The sequence below is a fragment of the Budorcas taxicolor genome, chromosome 9 (assembly GCF_023091745.1).
Source record: "Budorcas taxicolor isolate Tak-1 chromosome 9, Takin1.1, whole genome shotgun sequence".
NCBI lineage: Eukaryota > Metazoa > Chordata > Mammalia > Artiodactyla > Bovidae > Budorcas > Budorcas taxicolor.
Genome location: NC_068918.1, coordinates 11432375 through 11455144, shown reverse-complemented (window position 1 = coordinate 11455144; position 22770 = coordinate 11432375). Strand labels below are relative to the sequence as shown.

The 22770-nt window shown below is 43.0% G+C and overlaps 1 protein-coding gene across 1 annotated transcript in view; it reads right to left on the bottom strand.

Annotated features, from left to right (window-relative positions):
• Positions 1-22058, bottom strand: part of BCKDHB (branched chain keto acid dehydrogenase E1 subunit beta) — a 268268-nt gene extending 246210 nt beyond the window's left edge. The window contains exons 1-3 of the mRNA XM_052645765.1: positions 21862-22058; positions 11082-11159; positions 9129-9197 (exon numbers count right to left, since the gene is read on the bottom strand). Coding sequence (XP_052501725.1) covers positions 9129-9197; positions 11082-11159; positions 21862-22057 — 343 coding nt within the window. The 5' untranslated portion in view covers position 22058. The remainder of the gene's footprint in view (positions 1-9128; positions 9198-11081; positions 11160-21861) is intronic.
• Between the last annotated feature and the right edge of the window lie 712 nt (positions 22059-22770).

Sequence of the window (22770 nt, the reverse complement as noted above, 5' to 3'; positions counted from 1 at the left end):
GGTGGCCTTACAGACGTCTCCTGCAACCTACAGATACCCAAGCGTTATGGGACTTTTCCCTGGGCCTCCAGAGAAGGGAGGACTGGAACTCGGCCCTACCAGGAATCAGACCAATACAAGTAAAGTATACAATACAAGTCAAGTATATGCTAACAATACATTCATCCCATTTTTGAGGATAACTCCTTCAACTGGATAAAAAGAAAGGCATTTTGACATGTTCTTTAACTAATTCGTCTACATGTGTGCTTTTAGTAAGCAAAGGGGCCTTATAATAGCAGGAGCAATGTGAAGTGCCTGACTTTTAGGAAGGAAGAAAAACACAACTACTAGCAATCCTTTTAAAATAGTTTTTTAAGCATCTTAGAAAAAAAAAGAAGTTTACACCATCTTATGAATTCTTGTTTTTGCTCCAAATTCATGGACCACTTAAGATACCTTACAATCTAAATCTGGTATTCAGTCTGTCCTGAAGTCTTAAATGTATATACTTCAATAGGGGAGATAAGCCAGGTAGTCCATATTCCCAAAGAATTGTCATTAGTTTACCAAATTATTTTTTTCCCCAGCAAAATTAGTTTTAACTGCCCAGAGGCCAAACCCCATCTCACAGGTTCCATTTCTTCAGTGGAACCTGACACGGGATCCAAGAGAATGGTCACCATTCGAGTAGCCCTCTCTTTGCAGGAGGAACATGTAATGTAAGCTCACTTTTTCCTGCTGAAGATGCTAATTTCCTATTTCAGGCACAAGCATGAGATATGTCAAAAGACTCTGCCTTCAGCCTCCACAGTTAAAACTTACACTGGAAAGGGGACTCGTTAAGAGAAAATTAAGAAATCCGTAACTACTCTCTACTAAAGTAGATAATTAACAAGGTACTGTATAGCACAGGAAACTCTATCCAATATTCTGTAATCCTAACATGGGGAAAGAATCTGAAAAATAATGAATATATGTGTATGTATAACTGAATCACTTTGCTGTACACCTGAAACTGATACAACATTGCAGATCAACAATAGCCCAACAATATTAAAAAGAGGGAGAGAATGAAGCGCCCAGAGCAGACCACAGTTCTAGGATGGCCTAATTATTATACTCATAGAACCTCTTAATGTAGAAGAGACGAAAGCCTAAAGCAAACGTGCTCCTCTTTCTAAAAGAAGATAAAAGCATAAAGAATACCTGAACATATGCTCTCCTTGCACTTTACTGACGAGTATGCTGGAGCTCAAAGTCAATTTCCAAATATTGGCAGATGACAGAAGAAAACTCGCCTTCTCCCCATGCCTGTCCTAGTTTTCCTTCCCGAATTCAGTGTCTTAAAGCATCTGGTTATACAATTTCTCTGAAGTTTACATAAGAAAACAAGTGAGTGATTATATTCCTTTTCCCAAGCTGCTACAAGCCACAGTCGAGAAATGAATAGTCATGGAAAAACATCAAACCCCACGAAAAGGCAGATGAATAGGCCTGTGAACGAATTCCCCAAGTCCTCTGCTGTCCCTTTTCTCACCTCCGTGCATGCATGCTCAGTCACCCGGTTGTGTCTGACTCTGACACTCCACGGAGTGGAGCTCACCAGGCTCCTCTGTCCATGGGATTTCCCAGGCAAGGATCCTGGGGTGGGTTGCCACTTCCTTCTCCAGGGGATCTTTCTGACCTAGGGATCGAACTGGCAATCAAAGAGTTATCTCCCATAAAAAGGTAAACCTGCCATGTGTTGATGAGGTTATGCTCTTCCATTTTCGAATGTTTCCAAGCACTCTTTCTCTGTTCTGGCAAAGGACAAGGAAGCAGAAATGCAGATTGGTGATGCTAAACTCGCACTCATCTGGGTTATCTGGGGTACGAAACAGCTCTCTCTTGGGATTTCCCTGGTGGTTCCGGGGTTAAGACTCCGCCCTTCCAATGCAAGGGGCACAGACTCAATCCTTGATAAGGGATATAAGATCCCACATGGCATGCAAAAAAATTTTTTTTTAACTTCTATCTCCCTTCGTTTGTTTTAATAGGATTGCCCCTAATGAGCCAATTTCTTATTTTTAATATTAAGTAGTATCCAGCTTCACAATGTTTATTATGTCAGTAACCCTCAATCCAAACTCTTCTGGTCGAATTTAAAACCCTCGATAGGGACGGTCTCATTTCAAAGTGTAGGCTGCCACCTACTGGCCGATCCCTTCTCAACACCCAGCTCTCCGCAGAAAGGGAATCAATTCACCTCAAGAGGTTTTCCTGCTATGTCATTCAAAGCATTCAGTTACATCAACATAATCTTTGTAATTCTTTTCAATACAAAATCTTTAAACAACAATGATTTTCTGTATAGCACAGGGAACCATATTCAATATCTTGTAATACACTATAATGGAAAAGAATCTTTAAAAATATATAGATTTGAATACATATAAATATGTATAACTGAACCACTTTGTTGTACACCTGAAACAAACACAATACTGTAAATCAATTTCAATTAAAATTTTTTAAATCAAATAAATATGAAATCTTTTAACTTGAAAAAAAGCGACTACCAAGCCAAACATCTTTCTGTATAGCTTAAAATCCCCAGCGTATACTCAAAAGGGTAGAACAGTATTTTTAAAAGATGTGCTATTTCTTAAATATACAAAAAGTTCTGTCTGGATGGATTTCTCTTCCCCATTTCCTTTGTTCTTCACTCCTGAAAACTGAAGCTCATTTCCTCTTAGAGTGATAGTAATTTAATTGTTCATATTGATCTGGAATTATTCAATATTCGAATTCATAGTCCTAAAGCTAGTGTAAAAATTCACAACATCCGCTTACAGTAAAGCTAAGAATTAAATAGCTGTTAATTAGCTCAACTCCTCGTCATGTAAACATCAATCTGCCAGCGCCTTCTACGAGCAGTGGACTTTTTCAAATGACAGCTAGTTTCTCCCTGGTTTAAGCAATTTTTAAGGAAAAATGGGACCAACTAAAATCATTAGAGGGAAATAAGGAAATCCCCTTTCTGAGGCAGCAGGCCCCTGTCTTGGTGAAAGAAGTGAAGGGTAACGACACTCAGCAACATTCACTCAATCAATACTGTCTGATAGTATTAGAGTATATATTAGAAGCTAAGGATCCAAGATGACTTAAATGCCTATTGCCTTGGAGAAGTTGCCTGGTGTAGAAATCACTTGGGAAGACAATTACAACATGTAATTGCAATTTTGTAATATGCAAAAGATGTAAACATCTGGACAGTGATAAAGCAGTGACTGGATAAGCTCGGAGAGTCAGGAAGAACCTTTTTCTCTCTTCTTGGCAACAGTAGTTTCAGGTGTACAGCCCAGCAATTCATATATTCATACATATGAAGAAGAATTTGAGAGTCTGAAGAAGAAAAAATATGTATACGTTTCCTTCTTCAGATTCTCTTCCCTTATGTTAACAGGTAATTACAAAACACTGAGCATAGTTCCCTGTGCTATACTGTAGGTCCTTGTTGGTTATCTATTTTATATACAGGAGTGTGTATATGTTAATCCCAAACTCCTAACTTATCCCTCTCCCATCCTTTGCCCTTTGGTAACCGTAAGTTTGTTGTCTCTTTCTGTTTTGGAAATGAGTTTATATCTTTTTCTTAGATTCCACATCTAAGTGATATCACGTGCTATTTATCTTTCTGTCTGATTTATTTCACTTAGTGTGATAATCTCTAGGTCCATTCATGTTGCTACAAATGGCATTATTTCATTCTTTTTTTATGGCGAAGTTTCCATCATGTGTATGTACTGAATCTTCCTTATCCGTTCATCTGCTGACGGACATTTAGGTTGCTTCCACGTCTTGGCTACTGTAAACAGTGCTGCAATGAACACTGGGGTCCACGCGTCTTTTTAAATTATGGTATTCTCTGGATGTATGCCCAGAAGTGGGATTGCAGGATCGTATGGCAACTTCATCCTTAGTTTTGCTTGCTTTTTTTATTTTTTTACTTTGGGCTGCACTGAGTCTTCATTGCTACACGCAGGCTCTCTCTAGTTGCAGCAAGCAGGCACTGCTCTCCACTTGCCGGGCACAGCTTTTCATTGCAGTGACTTCTCTTGTTGCAGGACACAGGCTCCAGGGCACATGAGCTTCAGGAGTTATGGCACACAGGCTTTCTCTCTAGTTGTTCCGTGAGCACAGGCTCAGCAGTTGTGGCCCACAGGCTTAGCCGCCCCGTGGCATTTGGGATCTTAGTTCCCAGACCAGGAATCGAACCCATGTCCTCTGCATTGGCAGGCAGATTCTTAACCACTGGATCACCGGGGAAATACCAGTGATCAAAGTAAAAAATACTTTTTAGTTGTTTAAGGAAACTTCACATTCTCCATACTAACTGTACCAATTTACATTCCCACCAGTAGTGGAGGAGGGTTCCCTTTTCTCCCCACTCTCTCCAGCATTTATTACTTGTAGACTTTTTGATGTTGGCCATTTTGACTGTGTGAGGTGGGTGATATCTCAGTGTGGTTTTGATTTGCATTTCTCTAAGAATTAGTGACGTTGAGCAAATTTTCATGTACCGTTTGGCCTTCCTTGGAGAAATGTCTGTTGAAGTCTTTTGCCCACTTTTTGAATGGTTGTTTTGTTTTAGGAAGAGCCTTAAAAAGAAGACCTGTGAAGGTAAAACAGGAGTTTCCCCAGGGAATTAAGTGGGTGGGGGCGGGGGAGATCCAAACTGCACGTGCAATGGAAGAGAGATGAAAAACACATAGGCTTAAGGGGAAATAATTCAGTTTTAATAAAGGAATGAGGCCAGGTGAGTGGGAAGAGGGCAGATCTCAAAATCTCCTGCATATTCTGCCAAGAAATGCACATTTTAGCTTGATCACACTGACATCGAGGTTGGGACGGGAGGGAGGGTGATTACTAAGAGAAGCAAGCAGAGACAATTAGGATCCAAAGTGAGCCTCCAGGCAGTGAGGATAGAAAGGAGAGGCCATGGTAAAGACAGACTCTGAAGATAAAATCGGAGGACCTGATGAACGCGGCGAATGAGGAAGAGGGAAGAGACCAGGACCTCCTCAGTTTCCCGGCTTAAGTAACCAAGTGGACGACGGTATATTCGCTAAGAAATGTAGGAGGAGGCATGGAGATTTTCTGAGAGAACATAATAAATTCAGCTGAGTTTGAAAACATGAGCTTAGAAATGCTGAGGCTGAAGTGACGGGAACACCAAAGTGAAGACTGCAGTGGGGTGAGGGGCAGGACACACAGAGGTGACGCTCAGGCCTGAGGTCTAGGCTGGAGATGGAAATTCGGAAGAAGCTTGGAAGTCGCCAAGCCTTCCTCACGAGAAGTAAAAAGCGGAACACGCTGTCAAATCAACTTTTCTTGGGCCCGCTAGAGAAGCAAGGACACAGAGCACACGGCTGTCCCCAAGAATGGAGAGGCAGACCAGTGAATTCAGGGACTCTCGACGCAGAGCAGAGACCAGAAGCAGGGTAGGAAACCTGGGCTGTGGCTGAGGAATTGTTGGAGCTTCCATGAGGACAAGTCTGAGAGTTAAAAACTCAGAAGACCCAGTCATAAGGGGGCTCCCCCTACAATTTTGTGACGTTTCCCTTCAGGAGCTCGATCAGGTTTTCACAGTAAATGTCAGAGAAAATCCCCTCTTGCCTCCAGCAGGCGAAGTAAACGAGGAACCATTCTGAAACAAGCCTGAGCACTCAAGTAAAACCCGCTAGTTAACCAGAGCCCAAACGCCTGTGGAGCATCAGAACCCAGCTGACCTCAAGGCAGGAAAAGACCCAACTCCAGCTCTCTCTAGCCACCCAGTTCTACCAGAGGTGGAGAGAAGAAGCTGAGAAACATTTGGGAAGTTCACGGTCCAAGGGCACAGGCTCACTTAAAAGACAAACTGAATCAGAGGATTATAGAACACTGTCCCTTACCCCACAAACACCTCCCCACCTCATTCCTAAAGGCCTATTTACAGCAGGTTCCTTTTACCCAATGCATCACATCTGGCTAACAAGGAAAGAACAACAAGGCACACCAAAAGGCAAAAAGCACAGTTTGAAGAGACAGCGCAAACATCAGAACCAGATGTGGCAAGGAAGCTAGAATTATCAGACTGGGGATTTAAAACAACTATGATTAATATGCTAGGCTTCCCTGGTGGCTCAGCAATAAAGAATCCGCCTGCAATGCAGGAGATACAGGAGACGCCAGCTCAATCCCTGGGTCTGGAAAATCCCCTGGAGAAGGAAATGGCAACCCACTCCAGTACTCTTGCCTGGAGAATCTCATGTACAGAAAAACCTGGAGGGCCATAGTCCATAGGGTTGCAAAGAGTCACGACTGAGCAACTCAGCAGGCACGCATGCACACACACATGATTAATACGCTAAGGTCTCTACTGGAGAAAACAGACAGCAAGCAACAACAGATGGGCAACGTAAACAGAGTTAAAAATCCTAAGGAAAAAAAAGGCTAATTCTACGCTTTAAATATTGGTTAATATAAATATATTCAAATATGTCCTTGAAGTGTATATAATATCAAGATAGGTATAGTGGTTTTCTCGAGTTTCTCTCTGCTGCTTTGGGCAATTTTTATTTTCTTCTTTATGCTGTTCTACATCTTCCAAATTTTCCACAATGCACATGCATTTAGACATCAAATGCATAAAGGTTTCTAATTTTTTTTGGGGGGGGGGGGCGCTGCACTGGGTCTTCTTTGCAGTGTGAGGGCTTCCTCTAGTTGCAGGACACAGGTTTCCCCTGGTGCAGAGCATGGGCTGTAGAGCCTGCAGGCTTCAGCAGTCACAGTGCACAGGGCTTAGCTGCCCCACAGCATGTGGACTCTTAGTTCCCCAACCAGGGACGGAACACACATCCCCTGATTGGGAGGCAAATTTCCAACCACTGGACCAGCAGGGAAGTCCCTTTGATTTCCTTTTGAAGATCTAAAGTCTCTAGCAGTCAGAATTAGCTGGGGCTAAGATAGTTTGAGATGGCTGAGATGGAACCAACAATCTCGACTCTATTAAAATAGACAGCGAGGAGAAAGCAGAGGGGGACGGGACCCAAACCAAACTGCTATAAAGGGAAAGGAAAAGAACAACCTGAGAGCTCCTAACAAGCGGGATGGAACACCTGATTTCCTGGATTCAGCTAGGGTTTCCTGGATGCAAGTATAACATCAGAGGAAGAGGGCAACAAGAAGGAACAACTGGGAGGAAAAAAAAATCTTAAAGCCCCTCCTTTTTCTACCCACATGAGCTTTACAGTGCAGTGGTCAAGGCCAGAAGGAAGGCAAGTGTCAACTCCTACCCAAACTCAACTGCTTTGACTTCCAGATTAGATAAGACTGAGGAAACAAATGAAAGGTCATGCCTCCAAGGAAGGCAGTGCAACAGCAAGGCACCGGAACACATTCCTTACAGAGCAAATCTGCTGTGAGGATGTTGGAATGGGCCAGTATGCCTCCTCTGACGGCTTTAAGTCTGAGCTGAATGAAGCAAGTGATAGCAATGGGCAGAAATGGCTCACGTGCCAGGCAGAAGACACTGACTGGCGGGGATGAAACGTGAAAGGATGCTGTGATGCTTACTGACAGGTGTCCAGTTGGCTAGGTGATGCGGCCAGGCTGTCAGATACCAGTCTAGATACTCTGGGGAGGTATTTTTAGACGTGATTAACATCTAAGTAAAGCAGATTATCCTTCTTAATGTGGATGGGCTTCATCCAATCACTTGAAGGCCTTAAAGGAAAAGAGAAGGCAATGGCACCCCACTCCAGTACTCTTGCCTGGAAAATCCCACGGATGGAGGTACATAATGGGCTGCAGTCCATGGGGTCTCGAAGAGTCAGACACGACTGAGCGACTTCATTTTCACTTTTCACTTTCATGCATTGAAGAAGGAAATGGCAACCCACTCCAGCGTTCTTGCCTAGAGAATCCTAGGGACAGCGGAAACTGGTGGGCTGCTGTCTACGGGGTCACACACAGTCAGACACGACTGAAGCGACTTAGCAGCAGCAAGGTTTCCCAAACCAGAAGAAATTTGTCCTGAAGACTGCCTGGTTTTCTAGTCGGCTGGCTTGCCCTACAGATTACTGAGTTGTGAGCCCCACAATGGTGTGAGCCAATTCCTTAAATTATAAACCTCTGATTCTTGCTCTCTCAATATAGATTTATGTATTGTGCTAAGCCGCCTCAGCCCTGTCTGACTCTCTGCAACTCTATGGACTGTAACCCGCAACTCTTCTGTCCATGGGATTCTCCAGGCAAAAACACTGGAATGGGTTGCCATTTCCTCCTCCAGGGCATCTTCCCAACCCAGGGATCGAACCCGTGTCTCTCATGTCTCCTGCATTGGCAGGCGGGTTCTTTACCACTAGCACCATCTTGGAAGCATGTACATGTATAAACATAGATATTGACGGGGTGTCCCCAGAGGCTCAGAGGCAAAAAAAAAAAAAAATCCACCTGCACTGCAGAAGATACAGGAGATGCTGGTTTGATCTCTGAGTCCTGGAGGCCCCCTGGAGGAAGGCATGGAAAGCCACTCCAATATTCTTGCTCGTAAAATCCAATGGACAGAGGAGCCTGGCGGGCTAAGGTCCATGGGGTCACAGAGTTGGACATGACTGAAGCGACTGAGCACACTGCACCACATGTAGATATAAAAACACACACGTATACAGGTGTATTTTTTGTACACACACGCATCTACCCACATATAGGTATATCCTAATGGTTCGATTTCTCTGGAGCATCCTAATGCAGATAATAAAAGATGAAATCTATTAGCAGTGACCAATAGGGCAGAACTTTGAATGGGACTGAAACTGGCAAAGGCAGGGGAGCAATAAGAGGCTGAAGATTCCCAGACGCATGAATGACACGGCAAACAATACATCTGATGAAGAATACTTTAGAATCTATAATACTTAGACTAGGAACTAGACCACAGGGAAGCCACAGTTAGAACACATTCAGTGAAACCTAGGCCAAAGGAGTCTGGGGGTGGCTGTGGAAACAAAAGGAATCTGATGATGCAATAAGGGCATGGCAAGCATTTTAACAGGCATACTTTGTACTGCCAAGATGTGTGCACTCTACAGGAATACTGTGCATATAGAAAGATGCTAACTTACCATACTTGTCTCGCAAGCCAACAGTACATCTAAAGACTCCACCAAAGGCAACATCTTCACCAAATATTACTGAAAAACAATAAAGAACATGTTGTATCTAATCATTCCTAAATGAGGCTAACAATAAGTAATGTAAATGCCTACATATGAAATTAGAAAACAGAAATGGATCCCGAGATCTAAATCAAGGTTTCCCAATTTCGATGTCAGTGACACTTTGGCCCGGATAATCCTTCTGTCTGTGCATTGCAGACACAGAGCAACACGCCTGGTCTCCGTGCAGCGGGTGGGCCGCTGACCGCACAGGAGCAAGAGCCGACAGGGTCTTCAGACAGTGAGAAGTGCATGGGGAGGATCCTCCGCTGAGAAAGAAACACTAATCTGGAACCTCATCGTGTTTCACCCATGAAGGAAGCAAGGCCAGAAAAGTAGTCGAGTAACTTAACGAGCCAGAAAGCAAGAGGCAGAACTGTGACTCACACTCTAGGCTTCTGTGTCCCTTGGGCAGTGGCTTTTGAGGGCTGTTTCTGTTGGCTTGGGCGGGGGGAGTGGTTCGTGATTCCCCCTCCCTTTTTTAAAGAATCCTGTGGATCATTTTTAAAGTCTTTAATTGAGTTTGTTACAATATTGCCTCTGTTCTTATGTTTTTGGTTCTTTGGTTGCAAGGCATGTGGGATCTTGGCTCTCCAATTGGGGATCTAACCCACACCCCCTGCATCAAAAGGCGAAGTCTGAGCCACTGGACCACCAGCGAAGTCCCCTGATTTTCTTTTTTTTTTTTCAATAGACAATATACAATGAGAATCAGCAATTTGAAGAAGCTGAAGGAACAGCATTTCAAGCTGAGAGAATAGTCACAAGTAGGAAAGTGACAGAGACTGCAAGTATAATGGAATGTAAAGAGCAAGGCAAAGAATAGTTCTGGTGAGAACTCAGAGGTGCTACGTAGGCAAGGCAAATTCAACTGAATAAGGGATGTTCACAAAGCTGAATTCTAGTCCCATTAATGCACCTCACCAGCTTCAAAGACCTCAAGAAAATAACTCACCCTTCTCTACGTGACTATATCAGTCATTCTCTTTAAAAACAAAGCAAGTCCAGCTCTCACTTTTCCTAAAAACTAATCTGCTTTCCACTTGACCTTAAAACCGGAGATTCTCAAGGGGGAAACCCAAGGTATACTAAATATACATATAAAGTCAAGTCAATCTAATTTAGAAAACACCCAGCGGTACAACTCTTTTTATATCAATAATTTAATAAGATAAGGTACTTATAAAGTTAATTATCAATATTAAAGTTATTTTCCAAAAAAATCTTACAAGTTGAATGATAATGTATCCCAAAGGAAAGCACAGAACTAAACTTTCATTTTATATCAATAAATAGATAACTGAACAAAGTGCTATCTTCCATTTTTTCTATATGCTAGAGAACAGTAGCACATATTTTAAAAGGTATTATGTTAATGTATTATCAGGACCACACATACCAGGGAAAAAAATTAATTTAATAATGTCAGTGTCAGATATGCATGAGAAATAATTCATAATGAGGATAAAAATGTGTTTAATATCATAATTTTATTATTTAGCCTTAAGCATTTGTTCAGGTCTTGTAAAAATTTCAGGTAGATATAATGCTATCCATTGAGCTCCAGACAAATATTTCTGGCAGATCTTCAGTTCTGAATTAACACAACCAACATAGTCAAGCAGGGCTTCCCTGGTGGTGCAGCAGTAACAAATCTGCCTGCCAATGCCGAAGACGAGGGTTCGATCCCTGGGCCAGAAAGATCCCCTGGAGAAAGAAATGGCAACCCACACCAGTATTCTGGACTGGGAAATCCCATGGACAGGGGAGCCTGGGGGGCTACAGTCCATAGGGCTGCAAAACAGTTGGACATGACTGAGCAACTAAACAACAATAACCACAAGCACCAAGGAAGTTTACCTGCCGTAGGATCTTTGGCCAATGAGTTATCTAAGGCACTTGTTACTGCCTGGAAGAGATTCATTTTCTGAGTTTGCCCTGTGAAAATTAAAAAAAAAAAAAAAAAGAAAAACCATGTATTATAACATACATAAAAAATAATCAGTTTTTTAACAGTCAATTAAACTTTGATTAAAGCCAAGGTAGAAAGGAAAGCATGGAATATATTACACAAATTTACTGGATTATTTACCATGGTAAGGTCTCTGTGGAAGATATAAAAGCAATACAACTTTAAAATGCTCGTTGAGGAGCCAAAACTGAAACATATTAAACAATTTAAAAACAACTATTAAAAAAAAAAAGGAAGAAAGAATACAATGATGTTGAACAAATACATGGCCACATAAATAAAAGCTATAGAAAGTCAGTAAAGAGAAGCAAGCAGAGTGGGAGGGGTCTAGGAACATAGGTCATAACAAACACACATGACCAATGGCATGTGTTAAATGTGCCCATAAGAGCAAATAGCCATGGACCATAAACAATGAGAAAGGCTGAAAGAACTTCAGCGCCCAGAACTGTTTGGAGAACTCTACAATCCCATGCCTTAACACAACAGCTTGGTCCTTCCTATTATCTTACTGCTCAAGTAGAATCTCTGTCAGCCAATCTCTATCTCCCTAAATGGGCTGTTAAGATGATCAAATGGAACAATAAATGCACAGAACAGTGAAGAGTGCGTGACTAGTGAGCACTGAATAAATATTAGCTAATTTTTGTTAGACTCTGGACTGTGTCTGTGTCCTTCATCTTGACCTTGGCCATTATTCTGAATGGTATGAAGCTTTATTTGATAAAGTTCCAAATGTCAGAATTCAAAAATAATCATGATTTTAGGGCTTTGATTTAAGCCTCAGTGCTGCCCAGTGCCCACGGTCTTCCTAGAAATTTAGGGTCAGATCATCTGTGAAAACACAACTCAGAGCAAAAAAAGGTTCCTTTCTGTCCATGTCTTCTCTGATGCTCAAGCTCTGTCTTCATAGCTCAGTTGATAAAGAATCTGCCTGCAATGAAGGAGACCTGGGTTTGATTCCTGGGTCAGGAAGATCCCCTGGAGAAGGAAATGACAACCCACTCCAGTATTCTTGCCTGAAGAATCCCCATGGAAAGAGGAAGGAGCCTGGCAGGCTACAGTCCATGGGGTCGCAAGAGTTGGACATGACTTAGCGACTAAACCGCCACTGTCTTCATGTCAGTGCCTGATCCATGCACCTTAATCTATAGCTATGCAGTTATCAAATCCCTCCAATGCCTGCTGCTTATTCCCCAACCACTGGTCCACCTAAATTCTGTGAACGTCAGCTGCCTGTGTGTCCTCAAAGCCAAGGTCTAATTTCCAGGTTGGATCACAACAGCAACTGCTGTTGCCTTCAACCTGCAGCCATGAGACCCTCATCACCTGTCCTTTTCCTGGAGACCTATCCCCAGAACAGCCTGGCTCCACAGCAGGCTCTGACTCAGGACACCACCAATCTGCCATCTTCCACTGACACCCAGCCTTCTGATTCTCTGTCCAGCTCTGGGCTCACACACCTCTCTGATCCCTTCCACACTGCTGAATGACGGTCTGCACCATTACCGACTCAATGCACACAAGTTTGAGCAGCCTCCAAGAGGCAGTGAAGGACAGGGCAGCCTGGTGTGCTGCAGTCCATGGGGTCACGAAGAGTCGGACATGACTTAGCAACTGAACAACAGATACTCAATCAGATCTGCCCTGCTGCCTTCTGAGCCCATAATAAAGCCTGTTTCTACTCATATTTCTGGTGTGGAGAATAGGAATTTATTCAAGAAATTGTTGTCATATCACCATCACACTCCATGTCCATAATTACCTCACAAATTATTTTTCTTCAGGCTAAGTCTATATTATTTAATAGGTACTTTGCTTAAATCCTTTTCTCCATTCTAGAAAAATTCTTGGAAGAGTTGACTGGTGCCGGGTATCAAATGATGATGGCTTAGGGTAAACTGTTTTCTCAACCACCATGACATTCCCACTCCTTCTCCTCTTTCAAACATTTCCTAAAGTAAGATTCTCATCTATGAAAATCTATGAGGATTTTCACAGCTAAGACCCTAGGGAGAATGAAAATGCCTAAACATCTATGCTAGTATTTATCTCAAGTCTGCTGATCATTTGAATTAATACTGAATGCCCGTAAGATATCTCATTGAACTGCAGCTTGGCAAGTTTCCAGTACAAGAATAAAGTAAAGACTCAAATAATAGAAATCATACAGAGTGAATCTGGACAGTATTGCTTCATAACCACAAAGAATTTGCTCATCTTATATGAAAACAATTTACAGGTAAGGGTATTTAAAGGTTATATTTCCATATGAACACATACTCTTTCACTCCTGAATACTTATTTTTCTGAATCAGAATTAGAATTTTGGGGTTTTAGATTAACTACTCTTCTACTAGATGGTTTTAAAAGCTTTAAACGACAATTTTTAATAGAGCAATATTTACTTTTGATTCTTTTTAAATATGCAGTATGATTTATGGATGAATCAGGAAGAAATCACAAGTTATGCAGAGGTAATATCATTTAAATATTTATTTTCCTCAGTTCAGTTCAGTTGCTCAGTCATGTCCGACTCTTTGCGACCCCATGAATTGCAGCACGCCAGGCCTCCCTGTCCATCACCATCTCCCGGAGTTCACTCAGACTCACGTCCATCGAATCGGTGATGCCATCCAGCCATCTCATCCTCTGTCGTCCCCTTCTCCTCCTGCCCCGAGTCCCTCCCAGCATCAGAGTCTTTTCCAATGAGTCAACTCTTCGCATCAGGTGGCCAAAGTACTGGAGTTTCAGCTTTAGCATCAGTCCTTCCAGTGAACAGCCAGGGTTGATCTCCTTCAGAATGGACTGGTTGGATCTCCTTGGGACTCTCAAGAGTCTTCTCCAACACCACACTTCAAAAGCATCAATTCTTCGGTGCTCAGCCTTCTTCACAGTCAAACTCTCACATCCATACATGACCACTAGAAAAACCATAGCCTTGACTAGATAGACCTTTGTTGGCAAAGTAATGTCTCTGCTTTTCAATATGCTGTCTAGGTTGGTCAAAACTTTTCTTCCAAGGAGTAAGCGTCTTTTAATTTCATGGCTGCAGTCACCATCTGCAGTGATTTTGGAGCCCAAAAAAATTAAGTCTGACACTGTTTCCACTGTTTCCCCATCTATTTCCCATGAAGTGATGGGACCGGATGCCATGATCTTCGTTTTCTGAATGTTGAGCTTTAAGCCAACTTTTTCACTCTCCTCTTTCACTTTCATCAAGAGGCTCTTCAGTTTTTCTTCACTTTCTGCCATAAGGGTAGTGTCATCTGCATATCTGAGGCTATTGATATTTCTCTTGGCAATCTTGATTCCAGCTTGTGTTTCTTCCAGTCCAGCATTTCTCATGATGTACTCTGCGTGTAAGTTAAATAAGCAGGGTGACAATATACAGCCTTGACGTACTCCTTTTTCTATTTGGAACCAGTCTGTTGTTCCATGTCCAGTTCTAACTGTTGCTTCCTGACCTGCATACAGATTTCTCAAGAGGCAGGTCAGGTGGTCTGGTACTCCCATCTGTCTCAGAATTTTCCACAGTTTATTGTGATCCACACAGTCAAAGGCTTTGGCATAGTCAATAAAGCAGAAATAGATGTTTTTCTGGAACTCTCTTGCTTTTTTTCCTTAGAATTATTTATTTTCCTGGAGGTGACAGCAAAAACTATTGATAAAGTATGCCTAATCTTCCCTCCTGAGAAGATAAACATACACTGAGCATATCTAATCAGAGCTGTGCCACTGGAAAGACTTTAAAAAAAAAAAGAAAAATGTTTCTGAACACCACTACAAAATTATTAAATCCAGTTGCCAAATCACACAATTACCAGTATCATTAACTGGCTGCAAAATTTCAAAGCTGGACTGATGACTCTTCTTTCCTAAGATAAAAAGTTATAACGAAACAAACTTAAATATACACAGCAGTGCAATTTTCCAAGCCAAAGATGAAAGCTAAAGGGTATCCTCTGGTAAAACAGTGTTTCATGGTTAGATCAGAGCTGCTTCCCTTGTGGCTCAGCTGGTAAAGAATCTGCCTACAATGCGGGAGACCTGGGTTCGATTCCTGGGTTGGGAAGAGCCCCTGGAGAAGGGAAAGGCTACCCACTCCAGTATTCTGGCCTGGAGAATTCCATGGACTGTATAGTCCATGGGGTCGCAGAGTCAGATACGACTGATTTTCACTCACTCACTCAGAGCTGCTTCCTCAAAACTGTCCTAAGTAGAACATCATGAAAAAACAGGCCATCATCTGGCCAACAGGCAAAAGAAAAGATGATCAGTTTTGCTAATTATTAGAGAAATGCACATCAAAATTACAATGAGATATTACCTCACACTGGTCAGAATGGCCATCATTAAAACATCTACAAATAAATGCTGGAGAGGGTGTGGAGAAAAGGAACCCCCCGCCCCAACACTGATGGTGGGGATGTTTTCCACACTGGAAAACAGTATCAAGTCCCTTAAAAAACTAAAATTAGAGCTACCATATAATCCTACAATCCCATTCCTTGGCATATATCCAGAGAAAACTCTAGTTCAAAAAGATACTTGTAATCCAGTGTTCACTGCAGCACTATTTACAAAAGCCAAGACATGGAAGCAATTTAAATGTCCCTCAACAGACAAATGGATAAAGAAGATACAGTACATAGACACAATGGAATAGTACTCATCCATAAAAAAGGGGTGAAGTAATGCCATTTTCAGAAACATGGATCAACCTAGAGATTATAATACTAAGTGAATTAAGTCAGTGTTCACAGCTCAGTCGTGTCCGACTCTTTGTAACCCCATGAATTGTAGCCCACCAGGCTCCTCTGTCCATGGGATTTTCCAGGCAAGAATACTGGAGTGGGTTGCCACTTCTTTCTACAGGGGACCTTCCTGACCCAGGGATCGAACCTGGTTCTCCCTCACTGCGGGAAGAATCTTTTACCATCTGAGCCACCAGGAAAGCCCAATTAAGTCAGAAAAAAAAAGACAAATATTATGTTATCAATTATATGTGGAGTCTAAAATGTGCTACAAATGAACTTATTTACAAAACAGAAACAGACTCACAGACGTAGAAAACAAAACTTATGGTTACCAAAGATGGAGGAGGCAATAAATGAGGAGTTTGAGATTAGCAGATCAAACTACTATACATAAAATAGACTGTATAGCACAGGGAGCTATGTTCAATATCCTGTAATAAACCGTACTGGGAAGGAATAAAAAATATTTTAATTTTAAATAAAAAATAAGCCAGGTCATTATCATTGCTGCAAAAATAAAGTGGCATGCTGGCAGGATGTAAGGGACATAATAGAACATAAACTCCAAGAGGGCAGGGATTCTTAAGGGCCTTTGATCACAGCAACATGCTCAGACCTTACAACAGTATCTAACATGTAACAGGTGCTCAGTAAATATCTGCTGAGTGAATGGCTGAGCAAATAAACCTATGAGGCCATTTCTTAAAAATTAAAAAATACACAGCAAATTGTTCATCAACCACTTAAAAACAGAAGAACGGAGCAGGGAAAAAAATTCTACCAACATCACACATCAAAGACAATTCCGGGCAAAGGGGAGTGAGGGAAGGCGATGCTGCAGGGCCAGTCGGATGAGCAGTACTCGGTTGTTCTGAGCAACTGTTCCCTTCGCAGCATGGAAGGGAGACAGAGACAATCCACAGAGCTAAAGCACCTGAGCCCACGGCATGCTAGCCACTCCGTGTGTGATTCTGGGAAGGCTCCTTTACGGGCATTCAGCTTCCTTTGCTACAAAACATGGGTAATGCTATCTAATATGTAGGACGACTGTGAGAATTCAGTGAGATAACTGCTATCAATGTCCAATATTTACGGACCATCTACTCTGCACTGGTTAACCTTCCCTCCCCCACTCAATAAGATAATCCCTGCAATTACTGCTGCCTGGCACCTCCATTTACTTTTCCAAACTTATTTCCTACCCCTTCCCATTTTCCTCCAAACAAACTAATTCTTGTTCCTTGTATAAACTTTATGCTTTCTAATCTCATTACTTATATTATTCCCGATACTAAAAATTCTAATACAGTAAGTCCCCTATATGTGAACCTTCAAGTTGTGAACTTTCAAAGATGTGAACATATTATAAACCTATTACAGTACAGTACTGTTCAGTAGTTTGAGTTAGTTGGGTACCTAGGCTAACTTTGTTGGACTTACCAACAAACTGAACTTTGCACATGCTCTCGGAACAGAACTCATTGGTACTTTGGGGACTTACTGTACTGGAAAGAACACCCTCATCTCCACAATACAAGGACTCTTCCTTCTATGCTTGACCTTTGAGAGCTGCCTACCATCCCCTACTCAGAACATCCCAACCACAGTGGCTTTCTCAGGTCCTACAGCACAAACTCACCCCACCCCAGGGACTTCACCCTTGCTTGCCCTTGTTTCTTCCTGGAAAACAAACTTGCCCTCTGGTCCTTGCAGAAATGATTCCTTTACTTTTCTTTACAGTACAGTTTAAATGTCACCTCCTCAGAGTCCACTCTGACCACTATTCTATTTAGGGAGGCCCTTTCATGTGTCAAAATAATCAAAAGAATAAAAATTATTTGCAGCACAAATGAAAGTCAGAGAGATAACAATATATTAAGGCAGAGAGAGAATAAATATATTCATTAGTATCTTTACCACACAAAACATTAGTACATTTGTATAGGAGGCTTTGAAGTTAGACGCATCTGGGTTCAAATTCTTGTCCTGCTACTTATCAGACTTGGGCGAGACACCAACATCTCTAAGCCTCAATTTTCTCATCTGTAAAATAAGCAGAATGCTCTTTAACTCAACAGGGCTACTGGGAGGATTATAGACTGATGTCTACAACACCACCTGGAATAGGGCAGCTGCTCAAAAATGGCAGGTAGCATTAGTATTGACAGAAAAAAGTACACCATGTACAAACTTTTAAAGTACACAAAGACAAGGAACGTTCAATTCACACAAGTGCAAAGAAATCTAGCAAACAAATATATGGGAACATATTCAACAGAAATGAAATAAATGCAAACTAAAACAAAGTGCAGTTAGCACAAAATACCCCATAGTGAGTGTGTGTGTGTGTGTGCACGCGCGTGTGCATGAGCACATACAATTCTGACACCAATTCCAAAGTGTGGGTCTTTTAACATATAACCGAGCAAGTCTCCAACCAGGTATCAACTCAATTCTGATACGACCTCCCATAATGTCAGATCCTACAGGTTAAGGGCTTGGTCCTATAAGACCGTCCCTCCCCCAATTCAGGTGCCAACCCCAAGTGCAGGTTGTCACCTGTGCTTCTGACCCGTCGACATAAGATCAGAGGCTCCCACAACTCCTCCTTGGGTTCAATTAATTTGCTAGAGCATCTCACAGAACTCAGAGACATTTTACTTACTAGATAACCAGTTTATTATAAAATACATATAACTCAGGAACAGCCAGATGGAAGAGCTGCAAACAGCAAGGTGTGTGGAAAGATGTGAGACGCTCTCTGAGAGCATCACTCCTTTGGAAGCTCTCAGAACCTGTCCTTTGGGGTTTCAAGGGGGCTTCAATAGATAGGCATGGCTGATTAAATCACTGGCCATTGGCAATCCACTGACCTGGAGGTCCCCCTACCCTTTCCAGAGGTGAGCCGGGTGGGACTGAAAGTTCCAACTCGCTAAGCACATCTGGTGATAATCCCCATCCTTAGGTAACTTTATGTGCTGTATGCTAAGTCGCTTCAGTCATGTCCAACACTTTGCAACACCATGGACAGAAGCCCACCAGGCTTCTCTGTCCATGGGATTCTCCAGGCAAGAGCACTGGAGTGGGTTGTCATTCCTCTTCCAGGGGATCTTCTTGACCCAGGGATCAAACCCATATCTCTTGCATTGGCAGGTGGGTTCTTTACCACTAGCACACCTGGGAAGCCCCTTAGGTAACTTCAGGGCTTACCAAACAGTAATACAACTAAAGACATTTTTATTGCTATCATCATGGGAATTTTCAAGGGTTCTGTTCCAGGAACAGAACAAACACCAGATATGTGTTTCCTACCACAAATCACAGGATCACAGCACACCTGTGATTTTAGCATGATATCCAGTACTCACACTCATACTGCAAATACGAGTATCAACTGGTAACTTGAACTATGCATTAAAAATCCAATGAAGTGTTCATATCTTCAAGTAGGAAATCTCACCCCTGGATTTATTCTTTATCCTAAAGAAATAATCTCAGATACATAAAAGATACAAGAAATGTTTCCATCTGCATTATTTATAACACTGAAAAACTGTAACAACAAAAGTATAAGGGTATAAGTTTCCATTTATTTTCTGAGTGATTGCTTGTTAGCAGTCAGACTGTGTTAAGTACATTACATACATTATCCTTATTTGGTCCTCATAAAAACCTTCCAAAATAGATATTAAGTCCTCATAAACTGAGGCTTATAGAGGGTTAAGTGATAAGTTTATTAAAGTTATAGGTAAGGATAAAGATGGAACCTAGGCCAATTTGATTTTAGAGCCAAGATATGAACCACTGACCTATATAGTGTTTCTGTTCAACAGAACAGGCTTTTTTTGTTTGGTTTGGATTTTTTTGGCGGGGGGAAGGGGTGGTTATATCACACAGCTTACAGGATCTTAGTCCCTCAACCAGGGATTGGACCCAGGACCTCCACTATGAAAGCATGGGGTCCTAACCACTGGACTGCCAGGGAATTCCGAAAACATGTCTTCTTCTAAAGAAAGCTATAAAAAACTATATAACAATATGGGGAAATCCTTCTGATTAAATAATGCAGATTGTATTTATATTAAAACTACAATTATGGGAAATTTTTATTCCACTCATCTTAGCATGTGTGTGCTCAGTCACTCAGTTGTATTCAACTCTTTATGACTCTATGGACTGTAGCCCACTAGGCTCCTGTGTCCATGGGATTATCCCGGCAAGTATACTGGAGTGGGTTGCCATTTCCTCTTACAGGGGATCTTCCCAACCCAGGGATCCAACCCATGTCTCCTGCACTGGCAGGCGGATTCTTTACCACTGAGCCATCTGGAAAGCCCCATTTTATCAGTGGAATTCTTTAACTCCACTAAACTGGAATGAAATCCCTAAAAGGATACATCCAGAAATATTAGCAATATTTACAGTAGTGGGTGTTGAGATTATCTTTTTTGTTTTTTCTATTATTCAAGTTATCTATAATATTCTTTCGTTATTTTTATAATAAGAACAAGCATTTTATTATCATTTACTCAAGCTTTAGGAATTTCATAATTATGGAAGGAGGTTAAGAATACCTATGCGCTATTTCTCAAGTATTGGGCTAGTTTCTTTGAAGACAGAATTCAAGGTTCATTTTGTTGGTGAGAAAAAATTGTGTTCACCTTTATGGTGTCTACTATTTCACAAAACCAGAACACCTCTTAGTAAATAGTTTCCACATGCAGTTTAGCACATTGTTTAGAATGGAAGCTCTGGAATCTAAACAATTAAATTAAAGCTGTGTGCATGCTAAGCTGCTTCAGTGGTCTCCCACTCTTGAGACACGATACCACTAACTTTTCTGTGTAATCCAGGACAAACTATCTCAAGATCTCAGCTACCCAACTGAAAAACTGAGGGGCGGGGCGGGGGGCGGGGGGAGATTACCTACCTCTTAAGATTGTCCTAAGCATCAAATAAGAGAATGAATGTAAATTTCTCAGTCCAGGGCCTGCCTGTGGTTAGCGCTCAATAAATATTCATTTTTATTACTCACAAGTAAATACTGACACACTTCCCCAAAAGTCGGCTCCAGTATGTGAGAAGGGATTAACCAGCCAAGGAAAATTAACTGTTTTCCTATTGTTCCCAACGTTGCGATGATAGGCACTGGATCTTTCGGAGGTTACAGAAAACTCAGCTGCAACAGTCATGCAACTGCCTTTCGGCGGGGTGTGAGAGGTGCCTGATTCTTTGCCGCAGTTGGAAGCACTCGATGGCTTCCTCCGCTCATTACCCACCCACACCGCTTACCCTTCCTTGGCTAAGTGGCAGCCTTGCCCAGCACAAGCTCAGTGCTAGGCTCAGACAGAAAGGAAGATGGCTGTTTCGCATCTCTAGGAAGAAGCTGTTCTGTGACCTTGGGAAAACCAATTCCGTTACTTTAGTCCCTCTGTTCTCTCTACTAGAGCAAACGAAAACAAAAAAGGGAGCGGGGACTGCTTTTTTCTTTAAACATACCTCTCTGCCTGGAGTTTGTGCCCCCCACCCCGCCCCCCGTGGGCAAGCTGGGCCAACTCTGGGGTGGAGGGGTGGGGGCGGACTTGGAAAATCAAGGATGAGAGAGCGGAGGCAAGGAGGCGTTCCCAAGCACGCCCCCCACTCCGCGGCCCTGGCACACCCCGCGCGCCCTCTCACGCGTCTCCAGTGAGACGGGGCTGCCTCTCGAAAGCACGATCCTGGAGCTAAGGAGGAAATCACAGACACACAGGCAGCGGACTCTCGAGAGCAGGGCAGGGACTCTGCTGGGATGCCAGGAGGTCAGCCTGCCGGCCCCCGCCGAGGACGGGCAGGGCGGCACCCTCAGTGACCTCCCACGGGCCCGCGAGACTGGGCTGCAGCGGAGCGGACAGGGCAGCCCCTCGCTCACCGTACTCCACGGGCTCCGGGTCAGGCTGGAAAGTGAAGTGAGCCACCTGCCGCCTCTGGGCCGCAGCCCCGTAGGCCGAGGCGGACTGCAGGAAGCCCCGCGGCAGCCCCGCGCCACACAGCCGACGCCACGGTCCGTCGGCCCCGGCCGCGCGGAGACGCAGCAGCCAGCCCGCGGACGCCGCCACAGCCGCCATCCCGGCTCCCCACCCGGATTCGCAGGCTGCCGGGCCGCCAGCTGCCGGCCGGGAGGGCGGAGCGCCGAGGCGGCTTTTCCATTGGCTGGGCCGAAGGGGCGGACCTGCCACTCGGACCAATGAGAACCAGGAATTCGGGGGGCGGGTCGTGCTGCGAGACGACCCAGTCGCTTTGGCCTGTGGTGCGCATGCGGTAAGGGGGTTGGGGCGGGTGCAAGCTGACAGGTGAGCTCCAATGAGATAGTTCCCAGAGGTGGAGTCCTGCTAGGGTCCGCTGCGAGGTCAGCGGTTCCGCACGCCTGTCCGCCAATTCCCCACTAGGCCTGGGTTCCTGCTTTTTCCATTGTCATCTGCGCCGTGGGGTTCTAATGGCTTTATCACCTTAAGATTTCTGTTTTCTTTGGAAATGGAACCCTTTCTTATCCTCTCCCATTCTTTACCTCTGTTATCCTCTAAGAGATGGAAAGGGTTATGGATTGGTATTTGGTTATTAGTTTGGGGTTTCAGAACACTGCGGGAAACAGTCCTGTTAGCCTCCTCTGTTTATTCAAACCCTCCCTGTGTGCTTAATAAGTATGTATTGATTTTGTTTTATTAATTTTGTTTTTCTGGGTTTAAACGAGAGGAAAAGAGCTAAAACGTATTTTACCTGCAAATCCACTTCATAGAAATTCAGGTGCATTTTTGCCCAGGTGCAGCGAAAATGACCTGAT